The 14,545-nt window shown below is 57.7% G+C and overlaps 1 protein-coding gene across 3 annotated transcripts in view; it reads left to right on the top strand.

Annotated features, from left to right (window-relative positions):
- MEGF8 (multiple EGF like domains 8) overlaps positions 1-14,545 on the top strand; it is a 42,525-nt gene that overhangs the window by 17,155 nt on the left and 10,825 nt on the right. For 2 of the 3 annotated variants that reach the window (XM_072775949.1, XM_072775937.1), the window contains exons 13-32: positions 1,486-1,686; positions 2,091-2,291; positions 2,733-2,969; positions 3,795-3,913; positions 4,003-4,134; positions 4,233-4,346; positions 4,755-5,003; positions 5,493-5,692; positions 6,016-6,226; positions 6,330-6,579; positions 7,071-7,203; positions 8,567-8,814; positions 8,896-9,006; positions 9,166-9,284; positions 9,677-9,884; positions 10,400-10,580; positions 11,099-11,262; positions 12,029-12,173; positions 13,015-13,246; positions 14,374-14,506. In XM_072775949.1, the coding sequence (XP_072632050.1) occupies positions 1,486-1,686; positions 2,091-2,291; positions 2,733-2,969; positions 3,795-3,913; positions 4,003-4,134; positions 4,233-4,346; positions 4,755-5,003; positions 5,493-5,692; positions 6,016-6,226; positions 6,330-6,579; positions 7,071-7,203; positions 8,567-8,814; positions 8,896-9,006; positions 9,166-9,284; positions 9,677-9,884; positions 10,400-10,580; positions 11,099-11,262; positions 12,029-12,173; positions 13,015-13,246; positions 14,374-14,506 (3,588 nt within the window). The remainder of the gene's footprint in view (positions 1-1,485; positions 1,687-2,090; positions 2,292-2,732; positions 2,970-3,794; positions 3,914-4,002; positions 4,135-4,232; positions 4,347-4,754; positions 5,004-5,492; positions 5,693-6,015; positions 6,227-6,329; positions 6,580-7,070; positions 7,204-8,566; positions 8,815-8,895; positions 9,007-9,165; positions 9,285-9,676; positions 9,885-10,399; positions 10,581-11,098; positions 11,263-12,028; positions 12,174-13,014; positions 13,247-14,373; positions 14,507-14,545) is intronic. The other variant, XM_072775943.1, reaches the window with a different exon arrangement.

The raw sequence follows: 14,545 nt of genomic DNA, 5'->3' as shown, positions 1-14,545 counted from the left end.
TTCCCTAGAAGATCTATTTGGATTTCTTTTATACCCTTGCAGGGTCTACCTATTCAAATATGTGTAAATGCGACATTTAATTATTTTTCTTTCTTGCACAAAAAGTAATATTCTAGCCACAGTATATTGTCACTTCCTTTTCTCTTTCTCTCTCTATTTTTTAAAGATTTTATTTATTTAGGGCAGCCCCGGTGGCGCAGCGGTTTGGCGCCACCTGCAGCCTGGGGTGTGATCCTGGGGACCTGGGATCGAGTCCCACATCGGGCTCCCTGCATGGAGCCTGCTTCTCCCTCTGTCTGTGTCTCTGCCTCTCTCTGTCTATGAATAAATAAATAAAACTTAAAAATAAATTAAAAATAAAATTTATAAAAAAAAAGATTTTATTTATTTATTTGCAAGATAGCATAAGTAGGGGGAGGGACAAGGAGAGGGAGATGGAGAAGCAGATTCTTTGCTGAGCAGGGAGCCTGATGTAGGGCTCTGTCCCAGGATCTTGGGATCATGACCCGAGCTGAAGGCAGACGCCCAACCAACTGAGACACCCAGGCACCGTTCCTTTCATTTCTTAATGTATCCTGGCAAGCAGGCAGCCCGGGTGACGCAGCGGTTTAGCCCCGCCTTCGGCCCAGGGCATGATCCTGGAGACCCAGGATCGAGTCCCATATCAGGCTCCCTGTGTGGAGCCCGCTTCTCCCTCTGCCTGTGTCTCTGCCTCTCTCTCAATCTCTTTGTCTTTGAATAAATAAATAAAATCTTTAAAAAAAAATGTATGCTAGCAAGCTTTTTAGAACTTAGGAAACACCCTCTTTTTTCTTTTCTTTTATAGCTTTGTAATATTTCATTTAGATTCTAGGCCTGAAGTGCTATACTTTAAATAAATAGTCTCCCATTGACAATTACTGGGGTTATTCCATTCTTTTGCAATTACAAAATGTGTGCTAATCATGTAGTGTATCTGTCATTTTGAATGTTGGATCTGGACTCCTTTTTTTTTTTTTTTTTTTAACTCATGTACTTGTTTATTATATAACAGAGAACATGTTAGTTACATAGGGTGAGGTCCAGAAGGGCCATGAGCAAAGGAGCTCTGTCCCCATAGAGCTGGGGTGTGACCATCTGCTGGCGCACAGATGTGTCCACTAACTTGGAAGTTCTCCAAACCCTGTAGTTAAGAGACTTTTTAAAAAGCATGGACTCTCAAGGGGTTTAGTGGAAAGGTGGAATGTCGGAGAAGAAGCTTGAGAGGTCTGGGGTCCCGGAGTTTCATGAGAGAGGTGATGAGTGGGGGTCAGGACCCTGCTGTCTATTGTCGAAGTTGGAGTCCTAACTCAGAGGGCCCCTGGCCTCTGTCTTTTGTTTGATGAAAGAGGGAAGGAGGTTGGGGTGCCTGATCTTTTCGGGCTTTGATGTTCACCTGAGGGGTGTGGACACCATGGGGCCATGCGGAGAGGCACTCATGCATCCCCTCCCTCCTGGTTGGTCCAGGTCCTGATTGTCCGCAGTACGACCATCACTCTGACGCCCAGCCCAGAGACCGACGTGTCCCTGGTCTACCGTGGCTTCATCCACCCACTGCTGCCGGGAGGGCCTGGGGGGCCGGGGGCTGAGGATGTAGCTGTGTGGGCCCGGGCCCAGCGTCTACATGTCCTGGCCCGGATGGCCCGGGGCCCTGATACGGAAAACATGGTGAGGGTGCCTGAACATTCAAGGGGCTGTTGGTTATAAATACAGGGACTTTGGTGTGTGGTGCAGGGGAGGACCTGGGAGAAATCAGAGACGTGGGATATATCCTCAGTGGAGGGAGGACCCTGGGGTTTTCAGTTATGAAAGGAATTGTGTGATGGGGAATTTTGAAGAAGATGGAGAAAGCCTAAGTTACTGAGTCAGACTTCCCCCAAGGAGGAGGTGGGTGGAAGTGTTGGGGGGGTTGAGGGTTCTCGGAGGTTTTTGGGGTCCAAGGAACTCTGAGGCCCTCTTCCTCTTCCCAGGATGGAGGTGAGTGTTAGGTGGGGTTGAGGCTCTTCGGGGTTTCAGGGGTTGGGGCAGCCGGAACGTTCTGAGGCCCCTGTCTGTCCCTCACCCCTATGCAGGAGGAGGTGGGGCGCTGGGTGGCTCAGCAGGAGAAGGAGACGAGGCGGCTACAGCGCCCGGGGTCTGCTCGCCTCTTCCCTCTGCCTGGCCGGGGCCACAAGTACGCGGTGGAGATCCGGGGCCAGCTCAATGGCTCGGCAGGCCCTGGGCATAGCGAACTTACCCTGCTGTGGGACCGGACTGGCGTGCCAGGTGGCAGCGTGAGTACCCAGGCCCCAGCCTCAGATCCCCTGAACTACCTGAACCCCAGACCGCAAAGTCTGACTCTCTTGACCTGACCTCCCACTCTCTGACTTGAACTTTGAGTCTCCTTGAGCCCTCCAGACCCCAACCTCTGACCCCCAGACTCTGACCTGATCTCACTTCTGACCTCGACCCACATCTGACTCCTCCTGCCCTTACCCCACTGGCCCTGACTGCTGCCTCCGTACTTGGATCTCTAATCTCTAGATTCTCTCAAACCCTGATCCCCCTTTGTCTGCTCATCCCAAATCCTGAATTTCTACATGATTGAGTTCTCAACTTTGTCTCCAAACACTTAAGTCTTTAGCTCTAAAGCCCAACCCCTACCCCTAACCTCAACTCCTGCCCTGGGACTGGGGAGTGTGGCCCCCAGCCCCTCATGTGAGCCCTTCCCCCAGGAGATCTCCTTCTTCTTCCTGGAGCCCTACCGCTCTTCAGCCTGTTCCTCCTACTCCTCCTGCCTGGGCTGCTTGGCGGACCAGGGCTGCGGCTGGTGCCTGACCAGCGCCACCTGCCACCTGCGCCAGAGCGGGGCCCACTGCGGGGATGACGGGGCCGGTGGGTCCCTGCTGGTGCTGGTGCCTGCCCTCTGCCCTCTCTGTGAGGAACATCGTGACTGTCACGCCTGCACTCAGGTGCCTGCCAAGCCACGGAGGGGAGGTCTCAAGATCAAGGCAGCTGAATCAGGCAACTGGGGAGGGGGAGGGCCCCCTGGAGTTGGCATGGGCATCTGAGACGTCTCCTGGGTGCAGTGGGGAGAGAGAGATGGGGCCGTTGTCCTTGCTCTGGAGGTGAGAGAGGCTAGAGAGTAGGCTCCCGGCAGTCAAGACCGTCCCTGTTGTAAGGGCCAGAAAACGCAACTTAGCACCTCTTTACTGGAGGGACATTTATAGGCTGGGGCACCAGAGCCCAGGAGTAGGTCTTTAGGCCTTTGTTACATACCATGTAGTCAGACACCCACCTCTCCATTCCCTGGAGAATTATTCCTTGGGAGTGGCAAGGGAGCCACAAGGGCTCCAGATATTCACCCCCTTGCTCAGCCCCGAGTCCCAAGTGGAAGAGAGTACCTTTCTGTCCCCACCCCACTTTCACCCCCAGTTCAACTGAAGTCTTAGAAGCACATTTCATTGGCTCTGTTTGGGTCTTGTGCTGACTCTCAGACCCATCTGTGAGGCTAGAAGAGGAGGGAATGTGGTCCCTGGCCCACGTCTGGATCTTAAGGATGGATTGGCCCCAACTAGACCACACATACGTGTTCTTTTACCCCCAAAGGGGTGTGGGTCCTAGGAAGGTGGGTCCTGTGAATGCCCTCCAGGAAGGGGAAAGCCTGGAGAGGCAGGCAGCTGGGGAGGGGAGGGGAGTTGGAGGGGGGGTTCTGTGGGTTTGAGCTGGTGATGGGACTGTTGCTGGGAGCCCAAGGTAAATGACTTAACTGGGCTTTTACATTTTTAATTCCCCAGGATCCCTTCTGCGAGTGGCATCAGAGCACCAACCGCAAAGGGGATGCTGCATGCAGCCGGCGGGGCCGGAGTCGGGGTGCCCTGAAGAGCCCCGAGGAATGTCCCCCGCTCTGTAGCCAGTGAGCCGCCTGGGCCCAGAGAGAGGGTAGGTAGGGGGTTTGTGGGGGCCGGTACACGGTTTGACCCTGCCCCTGCTCCCCGTCCCCAGGCGCCTGACCTGTGATGACTGCCTGGCCAACTCCAGCCAGTGTGCCTGGTGTCAGTCCACCCACACCTGCTTCCTGTTTGCCGCCTACCTGGCCCGGTACCCGCACGGGGGCTGCCGAGGCTGGGACGACAGGTGCAGTCTGGGCAGGGTGGCAGGGCTCACAGAGAAGAGGGGGGTGTGGGAGGGGGGAGAGGGCTTAGACACGCCTACCCACACCTGTTGCCCTACAGCGTGCACTCCGAACCTCGATGCCGGAGCTGTGACCGCTTCCTGACCTGCCACGAGTGTCTGCAGAGCCATGAGTGCGGCTGGTGTGGCAATGAGGACAACCCGACGCTGGGACGGTGAGGCTGGGTGGCTGGAGGGTGGAGGGTGGAGGGCGGGCAGGGTGTGCGGCTCTCCTCCTGCCCTGATTCTAATGACCATGGTCTCTTTGTTTCTCCTCCCCTTCTCCATCCCTACTCTTTCCCTGTCTCTGTGACTGGTTTCTTCTGGTCTTCCCATCTTGTCCTTCTGTTTCTGTCTTTCCTTCTCTCTTCCTTTCTTTGTTTTCCTGTCTCTTTCTCTTGTTTGCCTGTTAAAATCTTGCCTGACTTCTCTGGGCATCTGTCTCTTTCATTTCTCCTCGTGTCTTTCTCTCCATATTCATATTTCCATTTCTTTCCTTCCCATTGGCCCTTCTCTCCCTGGCTGTGTCTCTCGTTCCTTTATCATCTCCCCCTTCCAAACCTCCCATCTCCTGTGCCTCCCAGGTGCCTCCAGGGGGACTTCTCAGGGCCGCTGGGGGGAGGCAACTGCTCCCTATGGGTGGGAGAGGGCCTGGGGCTGTCGGTGGCCCTTCCTGCCCGCTGGGCATACGCCCGCTGCCCAGATGTGGATGAGTGTCGCCTGGGTCTGGCACGGTGCCACCTGCGGGCCACCTGCCTGAACACACCCCTCAGCTATGAGTGTCACTGCCAGCGGGGCTACCAGGGCGATGGCATCACGTACTGCAACCGCACGTGAGTGGGTATGGGTTTCCATGGAGATGTCGCCCCAGAGCTGGGCCTATGGAGATGGAGGGAGGGGTGCCTCCCAGGGAACCAGCATCTCTGGTGAGCCTGGGGTTTTTACTTTGCAGGGTAGGTCCTCATAGAGTGACAGGGTCCCCCGGTGTAACACTAGTTACTGTGGGGACAGATCACCCACAGACTGCGGGCCATAGTCTTCAGCGTTGCCATGGAGATGGAGGAGGACCAAGTTGAAAGGGGTTTTCACAGAGCAGATCACCAGTGGTGATATGTGGTTACTATAGAGACAGGAGTTACCACGTGTGGTGGGGTTACCTTGGAGACAGGGCCGCCCACAGAGTCCTTGGGTGGGGCGGAGGAGCAGGCAATACCCAGTGATGGCGTTGCTGGGGAGAGGATGGGGTGGAAGGGGACAAGAGGGAGGTGTGCCTTGGGGGCTCCGGCCCGCCCAGCCCTTCCCCACCCCCGCCACACCCTCAGGTGCCTGGAAGACTGTGGCCATGGTGTGTGCAGCGGTCCCCCCGACTTCACTTGTGTGTGTGACCTGGGCTGGACGTCCGACCTGCCCCCACCCACACCCGCCCCGGGACCCCCTGCGCCCCGCTGCTCCCGGGATTGCGGCTGCAACTTCCACAGCCACTGTCGCAAGCGGGGACCTGGCTTCTGTGATGAGTGCCAGGGTGAGCGGCCTCATCCTCAACTCCTGGGGCTGGCCTCAGGGACCCTCCCCGGCCTCCGGTTTCCTTTCTCTGCCTGGGCTTCTGGGTCCCCTCACCCAGCTCTGGGTCCCCCTGCCCCATTGCCTGCTCCTGACCCCAAACGGTTTCAGTGCCAGCCATCTCTTTGGTGGGGCCTCAGGCTCCCCTCTTGGGGCTTGCAATTCCTCCCCAATCTGGCCCCAGTTATCTTCCTCTGGAGCAGCCATGGGGGGTCAGGGATCAGCTGAGTGTTCCGGGCTCCTGCCCTGCCCTGACTCTACGTCCTGCCTGTGGGGCCTCCACAGACTGGACGTGGGGGGAGCACTGCGAACGGTGCCGGCCTGGCAGCTTTGGCAACGCCACAGGTTCGGGTGGCTGCCGGCCCTGCCAGTGCAACGGGCACGGGGACCCGCGCCGTGGCCACTGTGACAACCTCAGCGGGCTCTGCTTCTGCCAGGACCATACTGAAGGTGCCCACTGCCAGTTCTGCTCCCCCGGCTACTATGGGGACCCCCGGTGAGCCAGGGGTCAGCCAGGTGGGCCTGGGTGGGGTTAGGGACATGATGGGATGGGGTGGGAATGGTCTGACGTTCTTGCTCTCTCTCCTCCATCTCCCCAGGGCTGGTGGCTCCTGTTTCCGGGAGTGTGGAGGTCGTGCCCTCCTCACCAACGTGTCCTCAGTGGCCCTGGGTTCACGCCGGGTTGGGGGGCTGCTGCCTCCAGGTGGCGGGGCAGCGAGAGCCGGGCCAGGCCTGTCCTATTGTGTGTGGGTTGTCTCGGCCACCGAGGTGCTACAGCCCTGTGCCCCTGGGACCCTCTGTCCCCCACTCACCCTCACCTTCTCCCCTGACAGCAGCACCCCCTGCACGGTGAGTCCCGAGGGCTCCAGAGTTCAGGCCCATGTCTCCCCCACCCAGTCTGAATCGGCAGGCAGATCCTAATCCCACATCCCTGTTTCTTTATTCTCTAAATCCAAAGCTCTCTTCCTCAGACCGCAGACCTCCGGTTCCCCAGACCACCTCCCATCTCCGGAGTCCCCACTCCCCAGTCTGGGCATGGTTAATATTTGTTCTTTGTGTGCCAGCTCCCACCAGTAGGTAGTGGCCACCAGGAGCTATGTATTGAGAAAGAGGCTCCATGTGAGAGTGCCTGATTGATTAACCATGTCTGCTGTGAACACAGGAGGGGGACGGTGGCCTCCACGCCACTGTTTGACAGTCTGCCCAGAAGTGTCAAGCGGCCTGCTTCCCGGTCTCAGATTGCCTCTCCTCTTGAGCTCCTCCTCCTCCCAGACCCCAGGTGTCCCTCTTTCTCACCCTTCCTGTCCCCTGATCCTTCACTCTGCATCCTCCACCTTTAGCTGAGCTACGTCCTGGCCTTTGATGGATTCCCGCGTTTCCTGGACACTGGTGTCGTCCAGTCAGACCGGAGCCTCATTGCTGCCTTCTGTGGCCAGCGGCGGGACAGGCCCCTCACAGTGCAGGCCCTGTCTGGTATGGGGACTGGGGAAAGTGGGAGCCTGTCCTAGGCTGTGTAATCCTTGCCCTCTTGTATGCTGTCCCCCGAGGTGGGCTTGAGACCCAGCCCGACTCTGCCCCTGACTTGCCACATCTAGGCCTCCATTTCTCTAGTAGAGAGGATTGCCCTGGCTGGGGACAAGTCTTTGGGGGACACAGAATGTGGCTGGTGTGAAGGCCCCTTGCCTATCTCCTCAGCCTGGTGGTTCTCAGCCAGGGGTGATTTTGCCCCTTGAGCCCTTTGGCTACATCTTAGAGACACTCTGATCATCATGAGTGGGGAGGCCAGGGATGCCACTCTACATTCCACAGCATACAGGACACCCCACAAACAAGAATCACCAGGCCCGTTACATCAGCAATGCTGGGAGTTTGGGAAACCAGCTCAGGCTGATGGAGTTGTGCTAAAAATAATTTGTTACCTGGGGCACTTTGGGCCCGAGCCTGGAAACACTTCTCTTCACATCATAGATCAGAGAGATCTCCGAGGCTGGGAGAGAGAGGGCGGAGTGGTCGTGGGCCTGCTGGGGATCGCTTGAAACCCCAAACCCCCTCTGCAAGGAGCAACTTGACCCGAGGGGCCGTCGATTTTATTTCATTCAGCAAATGTGTACCAAGCTGCACCTGAGCTGGATGCTGAGGATACAGGAATGAATGAGGGACACAGGCCTTCGTGGACTGACAGTGGGAGGGGCTGCAGGGGGTGACAAACAGCGCTTAACCAGTTAGAGTGAGGAGAGTGGCACCTTTGCTAAGGGAGGAGAGGATGTGGGAAGGAGCAGGCACCTGGCCTGTCTGGGGAGTTGGGGAGGGCTTCTTTGCGGAGGCGATATTTCACTTGAAGCACAGGAAGGGGCGAGGGAGGAGGGCGACCTCTCCAGGCCAGAGGAGCAGGTGCCCAGGCCCTAAGAGGCCAGAAGGGGGCCTGCGGTGCTGGAGTGCTTAGGTCTGGGGCACAGGGCGGCCTTAAGGTCAGAGAACCTACAGCTGCCCACCTGCTTTGGACATAATTTTATTGAGGCACTATTTGCATAGCATATAACTAATTCCTGCTCCCTTCCCCCACCACTAATCTATTTTGTAAGGAGACTGGGTTTTATGTCAGAGCTGCAGGGAGCTGTGGAGGGTTTGGAGCTTGCCAGTGATGGGATTGGAATGGGAATTTGATGGGTTGGATGAGGGAGAGGGTGTGCAGGGTGCAGGATGACAGCTAAGTGTGGCAGTGATTATAAATGATGAGGAGGGCCTTGCTGTCCTGGCCAGTGACACTGAGAACCTGGGGTAGAGCAATGCCCTGGAACCTGGCCCTGCCACAAACCTTTGGCCTCTCCCCCAACAGGACTGCTCGTGCTCCACTGGGAGGCCAATGGCTCCTCATCGTGGGGGTTCAACGCTTCAGTGGGCTCCGCCCGCTGCGGGTCGGGGGGCCCCGGGAGCTGCCCTGTCCCCCAGGAGTGCATCCCCCAAGATGGAGCCACAGGTGCTGGACTCTGCCGATGTCCCCAGGGCTGGGCTGGCCCCCACTGCCGCATGGCTCTGTGTCCTGAGAACTGCAACGCCCACAGTGGGGCGGGGACTTGTAACCAGGTATGTGGAGGACAGGCAAGCCGAGTGGGACCCAGGTAGAGATCTGGGCTCCCTCTTGAGCCTCCTTCCACTGTTCCCCAGAGCCTAGGTGTGTGCATCTGTGCCGAGGGCTTCGGGGGCCCTGACTGTGCCACGAAGCTGGATGGCGGGCAGCTGGTCTGGGAGACCCTCATGGACAGCCGCCTCTCAGCTGTGAGTTGTGGATGCCACTCTCCAAGGAGGGGCCACACAGCCTGCCTCTGGATCATTCTCCCCGCACCATTTCTGGGACCACCCCTCCGACCCTACACCCAGCCTGACACTTTATAATGACTTTCACCTGACCCCTCACGTCCCCACCTCCACCCCCAGGACACTGCCAGCCGATTCCTACACCGCCTCGGGCACACCATGGTGGAGGGACCTGATGCCACCTTGTGGATGTTTGGGGGCCTAGGCCTCCCCCAGGGACTACTAGGAAACCTGTACAGGTGAGGACTGCCTCCAGGAGGTGGGATGCGTGAATGAGAGAAGGTCACCTCAGGACATGCTGAGATGTGTGTCATAAGAGTCCTTTAGGGGTGAAAACAAAACCAAACCTGATGTAAAAAAAGACCTCTGCAGGTGAAGGACACCCTAAAAGATGCTGGGACACTTGTCACAGGAGGCTCACCTCGGGGTCTGGGATACTTATTTGGGTGGTGCTACTTGGGGGAGGCGGGGATGGTAAGATGGTTGTCATAGGAGGGTCACCCTAGGGATTTTGGGATATCTGTGTGTGTGAGGGATCATCCCAGGTGATGCTAGGATACTTATTGCAGGGTCATCCCAGGTGATGCTGGGATAACTATAGCAAGACTTCTCTTTTGCTCCATGGTGCCAGGTATTCAGTGAGTGAGCGACGCTGGACACAGATGCTGGCGGGAGCTGAGGATGGGGGCCCGGGCCCCTCACCCCGCTCCTTCCACGCAGCTGCCTACGTGTCCTCTGGCCGTGGTGCCATGTACCTTCTGGGGGGACTCACAGCTGGGGGTGTTGCTCGCGACTTCTGGATCCTCAACCTCACCACCCTGCAGTGGCGGCAGGAGAAGGTGAGCCCCCTCTTCTCCCAGCCCCCATGATCCATCTCTAGCAGGGAGGGCCAGAGTGGCTCCTGCCCATCCTACCCCCGAGAGGATGCAGCTTCTCCCCAGGGCTCCAGCACGGGTCCGAGAGTTGAATCTCACTGGCCATCCTGTGTCACGTCATATTCCCAAGCCAGCCTGTGGCCAAGTGGGTGGGATACTCTTGTCCGCCGGGCCGGGCTGTGGCCCACTGTGGGGCGGGTACGATCAGCCCCATGCAGCCAGAGTGAGAAGAGGGCTTCCCAGAGGAACAGCAGGCTGCCCCGACCTGCATCAGTGACAGTGAGCGAGTGGAAATGGCAGGGGGCCCCACCGCACGCCTGCAGGGACCATGGCCGGTTGGAAGCTTAGGGTCTGGCCAGCTTTGGGGAGCTTACTACCTCCTTACAGGCTCGAGGGGAGTGTTGAGTTCTGAGGCTTGCTTCTGCCCATAAAATCACCCCTCACCAGCTCCCTGGTGACTTCTGCCCTCTGTCCCCCAGGTTCCTCAGACTGTGGAGCTTCCAGCGGTTGCTGGTCACACCCTTACATCCCGCCGAGGCCTGTCTCTGCTCCTGGTGGGCGGTTACTCCCCTGAAAGTGGCTTCAACCAGCAGCTCTTCGAGTACCAGCTGGTGACTGGCACCTGGGTGTCCGGAGCCCAGAGTGGGACACCTCCCACGGGTAGGGCTGGGCACAGGGCAGGCACCTGGCCAGCTGGGGCTCTGTGTAGGCTCTCTGTCCACTGCCATACCCTGTCGTCACTGTCCCTGAGGCCCCTGTCTTCCCCCCATGCCCACGCAGATCCTCAGAGCAGCTCTTGAAAAGGTCAGCCTTTCTCTCTCTAGCTGAGGATGGGGGCCCGGGCCCCTCACCCCGCTCCAGGATAGGCTGCCCATCTCCAGCCCAGTGTCAGGGGGTCACCGTGTTCCTCTCCCGGGTGGGTCCTAGATCCCTGTCCCTCAGGTATTTTCCTTCTCCATTCTTTGCTCATTGTCCCTCCCCCGACCCAGGACACTCAGGTCACCCTGTCTCCCTCTCTTCCCTTGCCCAGAGTCTCTGGTGGTTGTCCTTTCGAGCCGTAGCAGGAAGGAGGAGTTGAGGAGAGCTCCTAGGTAGTGTGGCCCCAGGAAGGGGAGACCAGGAAGGTGGGAGATCGTTCCTAATCAGCCCCCGTCTCTGCTCACTCCTTCCCCCCCCAGGTCTCTACGGTCATTCTGCAGTGTACCACGAGGCCACGGACTCCCTCTACGTGTTTGGGGGTTTCCGCTTCCATGTGGAGTTGGCAGCCCCGTCCCCTGAGCTCTACTCCTTGCACTGTCCTGACCGCACCTGGAGCCTGCTGGCCCCTTCCCAGGGGGCAAAGGTCAGGAAGAGAGGTGTACACAGACAGACACGGGGGGCAGGAAGGAGGGGGGCCCCCCTTTTCCCAGCACCCCAGGGACTAGCTCAACCCTGGATTCCTACTCCCCTTCTTCCCAGTCCCCTCGACTGAACTGTGGCACCCCTCACGTCTCCCCTTCTTGCACTACGCACTTGGAGGGAAGAATCCTAGAGCAGGAGGTCAGAGGCCTGGTTTGGTCCCAGCTCTGCCCCACTCTGGGGGTGGCCCTGACAGGTTCCTCCACTCCCCAGCCTCCCCTTCTGGGCTGGGACTGAGCCTCCTTGTGCCTCCTGCCTTCAAGGCCAAAGGAGGTAGATAGCGGGTGGGAGTCTGGACTCTGGACGTGCTGGGTAGAGACCATTGATTTTCCATCTGCAAACATCTTTCCAAGCCCTTTTGGGGACTGGACTATAAGGGAGGCCCGAGCTTCACCCCCAGGGTGCCCCCAGTCCAGCTGGCAAGGTCACACGAGAATTGCAGGATTCAGCGCAAGCAGCCTGGGCCAGCTTCCTGGGGAACAGCACAGGGCATGGGGGTTCTGGGAGTCCAGGGAAGGGAGATGGCCCTGGGGACTGCTCTGAAGAATGAAGGAGGTTTCCCGGAGGAAGGAGCTGAGATTTGAGGGAGGTTAGGGTTGGGTGGGCTGGTGGTGGCTGAGGTGTGGGAGGGGTCAGGGTGGCAGGTGGGCTGAGGGGTGAGCAGAGGAGTGTGGACTCTGACCGGCCATCCTGCGGTGTCTCCCCAACAGCCCCGGCCCCGGCTTTTCCACGCCTCAGCCCTGCTAGGGGACACCATGGTGGTCCTTGGGGGGCGCTCGGACCCTGATGAGTTCAGCAGCGATGTTCTACTCTACCAAGTCAACTGCAATGCCTGGCTCCTGCCCGACCTCACCCGTAAGTCCAGTGCTCCCCTTGGGAGCCCCTGTCCTGGGACACTCACTCATCACCCACGGCAAAGCTGCTTTCCCCTCTGTTACCTAAACACCTGCAGAGATGCCTGCCTTCTTTTTCTTTTCTTAGAAAGTGTATCTTTTGTTTTGATTATAAAAGTAATAATATTCATTGCATGTAATTGGTGAAATAAGAAAGAAAAATATCCCCCATGATCCCGCTCTCTAGAGACAGCACTGTTAACGTGGGGCTGTTTCTTTTCCAGTCTGCTGTTCAGAGGCTGGAAAGGGGCCTGTACAGTGTCTTTTCGCTTACTGGTGCAGGTGACTGCCTATGCTCTGGGCCTGCCTCCTTTTCTTTTTGCTTCTCTCTCTGACCCTCTGTCTCTAATTCCCTTTTGCCCAGAATCTATCTTGCTCACTACTCTGTGACTTTCTCTCTCTCCCCCTGCGCCCCGCCTTTTTTTCCTGGAGGATTTAAAAAACTAGGCGAAATTCACATTAGAAAATGAACCCTTAAAAAAAAATGAACCCTTGTGAAATGAACGATGCAGTGGCACCTCCTGCTTTCATGATGTTGTGCAGCAACCAACCTATGTCTTGTTCTAGAAGCTTGTGTCTCCATCCTTATCCCATTTTTTCTGCTTCCTTTTTCTGTTTGTGTCTCCCCTCTTTGGTCTTGCTTTCCATGTCCAATTTTCTTGCCCTTTCTGGCCTTCTGTCTCTGTTCTGTCTGTTCTGTGTCTACTGTCCTTAGCATGTCACTCCGCCTGACATCCCTCTCTGACTGGCATCTTTGTGGGGACGCTCTTCCCTGAGTCTCTGAATGCTCTGTCTTTCCCCAGGCCCAGCCTCTGTGGGGCCCCCGATGGAGGAGTCTGTGGCCCATGCAGTGGCAGCGGTAGGGGGCCGCCTGTACCTCTCAGGGGGCTTTGGGGGAGTGGCCCTGGGCCGCCTGCTGGCCCTGACCCTACCCCCTGACCCCTGCCGCCTGCTGCCCTCACCCGAAGCCTGTAACCAGTCTGGGGCCTGTACTTGGTGCCATGGGGCCTGCTTGTCCGGGGACCAGGCTCATAGGTAACCATCATGACTGATCAGCACATGGGTGGGCAGTCTGGTGCCCTCTGATGGGGGTTCTGTGCTAGGCCAGGCTTGCGAGGAGGCCTCAGGAGGGTACCATCAGGAGGATACCAGCTCCCATGGGAAAATGGTCAGCTGCCTCACAGGCAGGGTCAGGCTGGGGGACCCCTGAGTAGCCCTGCCTGTGGGCTGGGTTATCATCCAAGAATGTTTCCTGGAGGAGCTGGCTCTGAACAGACTCCTGAATGACCACAAGAGTTTAGACCAGCAAAGGTTCAGAAGTGGGGCTGTGCCTGGTGTATTTTAGAAGACCATCTGTACTAGGGGGAAATGAGACTAGAGTTGTGGGTGGGGATAGCTCAGAAAGGGCTTCCAGTGCCTGGCTGTGGCGCTGGGCTTCTGTTGTTTGGGAAGCCAGATATCTCAGGAAGATGAAAGGGCTGTCTTAGGTTCAGCACAAACTCTTTGGGCTACAGAATTATCCTGAACCAGTATGAGGCTACTAATGGGCTTGGCTAATCCCATTAAATGTGTCACTGTGTTTGCTCCTGAATTATTAAAGGGTTTGATTTATGGGGTTCTCCCCCGCACTTCACTAGGAGTGTTATGTAACTGTGTACACCCACTGCTTTTCTAAAATCTGGAAAGTTCTGAAACGTGTGCCTTCAAAGATTTTGGGTAAGGGATTATGAACCTCCAGTGTGGGTGATGGGGAGCCAAGGAAGATTTGAGCGGGGGCGATCAGGGCCAGGCCTGGGCAGAAAGCCCTGGGGCTGTTGGGAAGGAGCCAGTAGTGAGGGGAGACTGTGGGTAGAGACCTGGGAGGAGGCTGAGGAGGAGGAGGCTGCAGTAAGAGGAAGAGGCCTGAACTGGGCAAGAGGCTGCAGGGGTGGAGAGTGGGGGATAGTGCCCAGTGTCTTGTGGGAGTGGCAGGGGAGACATGAAATCATTGCTGAGTGGGGTGGGGGAGAAGCAGCCTCGGGAGGCCTGGGCTGAGACCAGCCTGGGATGCACATGGGGGCCCTGCAGGACGATGCCCAGGAGGCACCAGGAAGGGGCGAGGCCAGGTGGTGGTAGTATGGGGTCTGGCTGGGTGTGCTGACCCAGGCCTCTTGCCTTCTCAGGCTGGGCTGCGGGGGCCCCCCCTGCTCCCCAATGCCTCGATCCCCCGAGGAATGTCGACGTCTCCGGACCTGCAGTGAGTGCCTGGCCCGCCATCCCCGGACCCTGCAGCCTGGAGATGGAGAGGTGAATGGGGTGGGTGTCTCAGGCACTTCAGCTGGGATTGGGTGGGAA

This window comes from Canis lupus, chromosome 1 (assembly GCF_048164855.1).
Source record: "Canis lupus baileyi chromosome 1, mCanLup2.hap1, whole genome shotgun sequence".
Lineage (NCBI taxonomy): Eukaryota > Metazoa > Chordata > Mammalia > Carnivora > Canidae > Canis > Canis lupus.
This window is presented reverse-complemented; position numbering and strand designations above follow the sequence as displayed.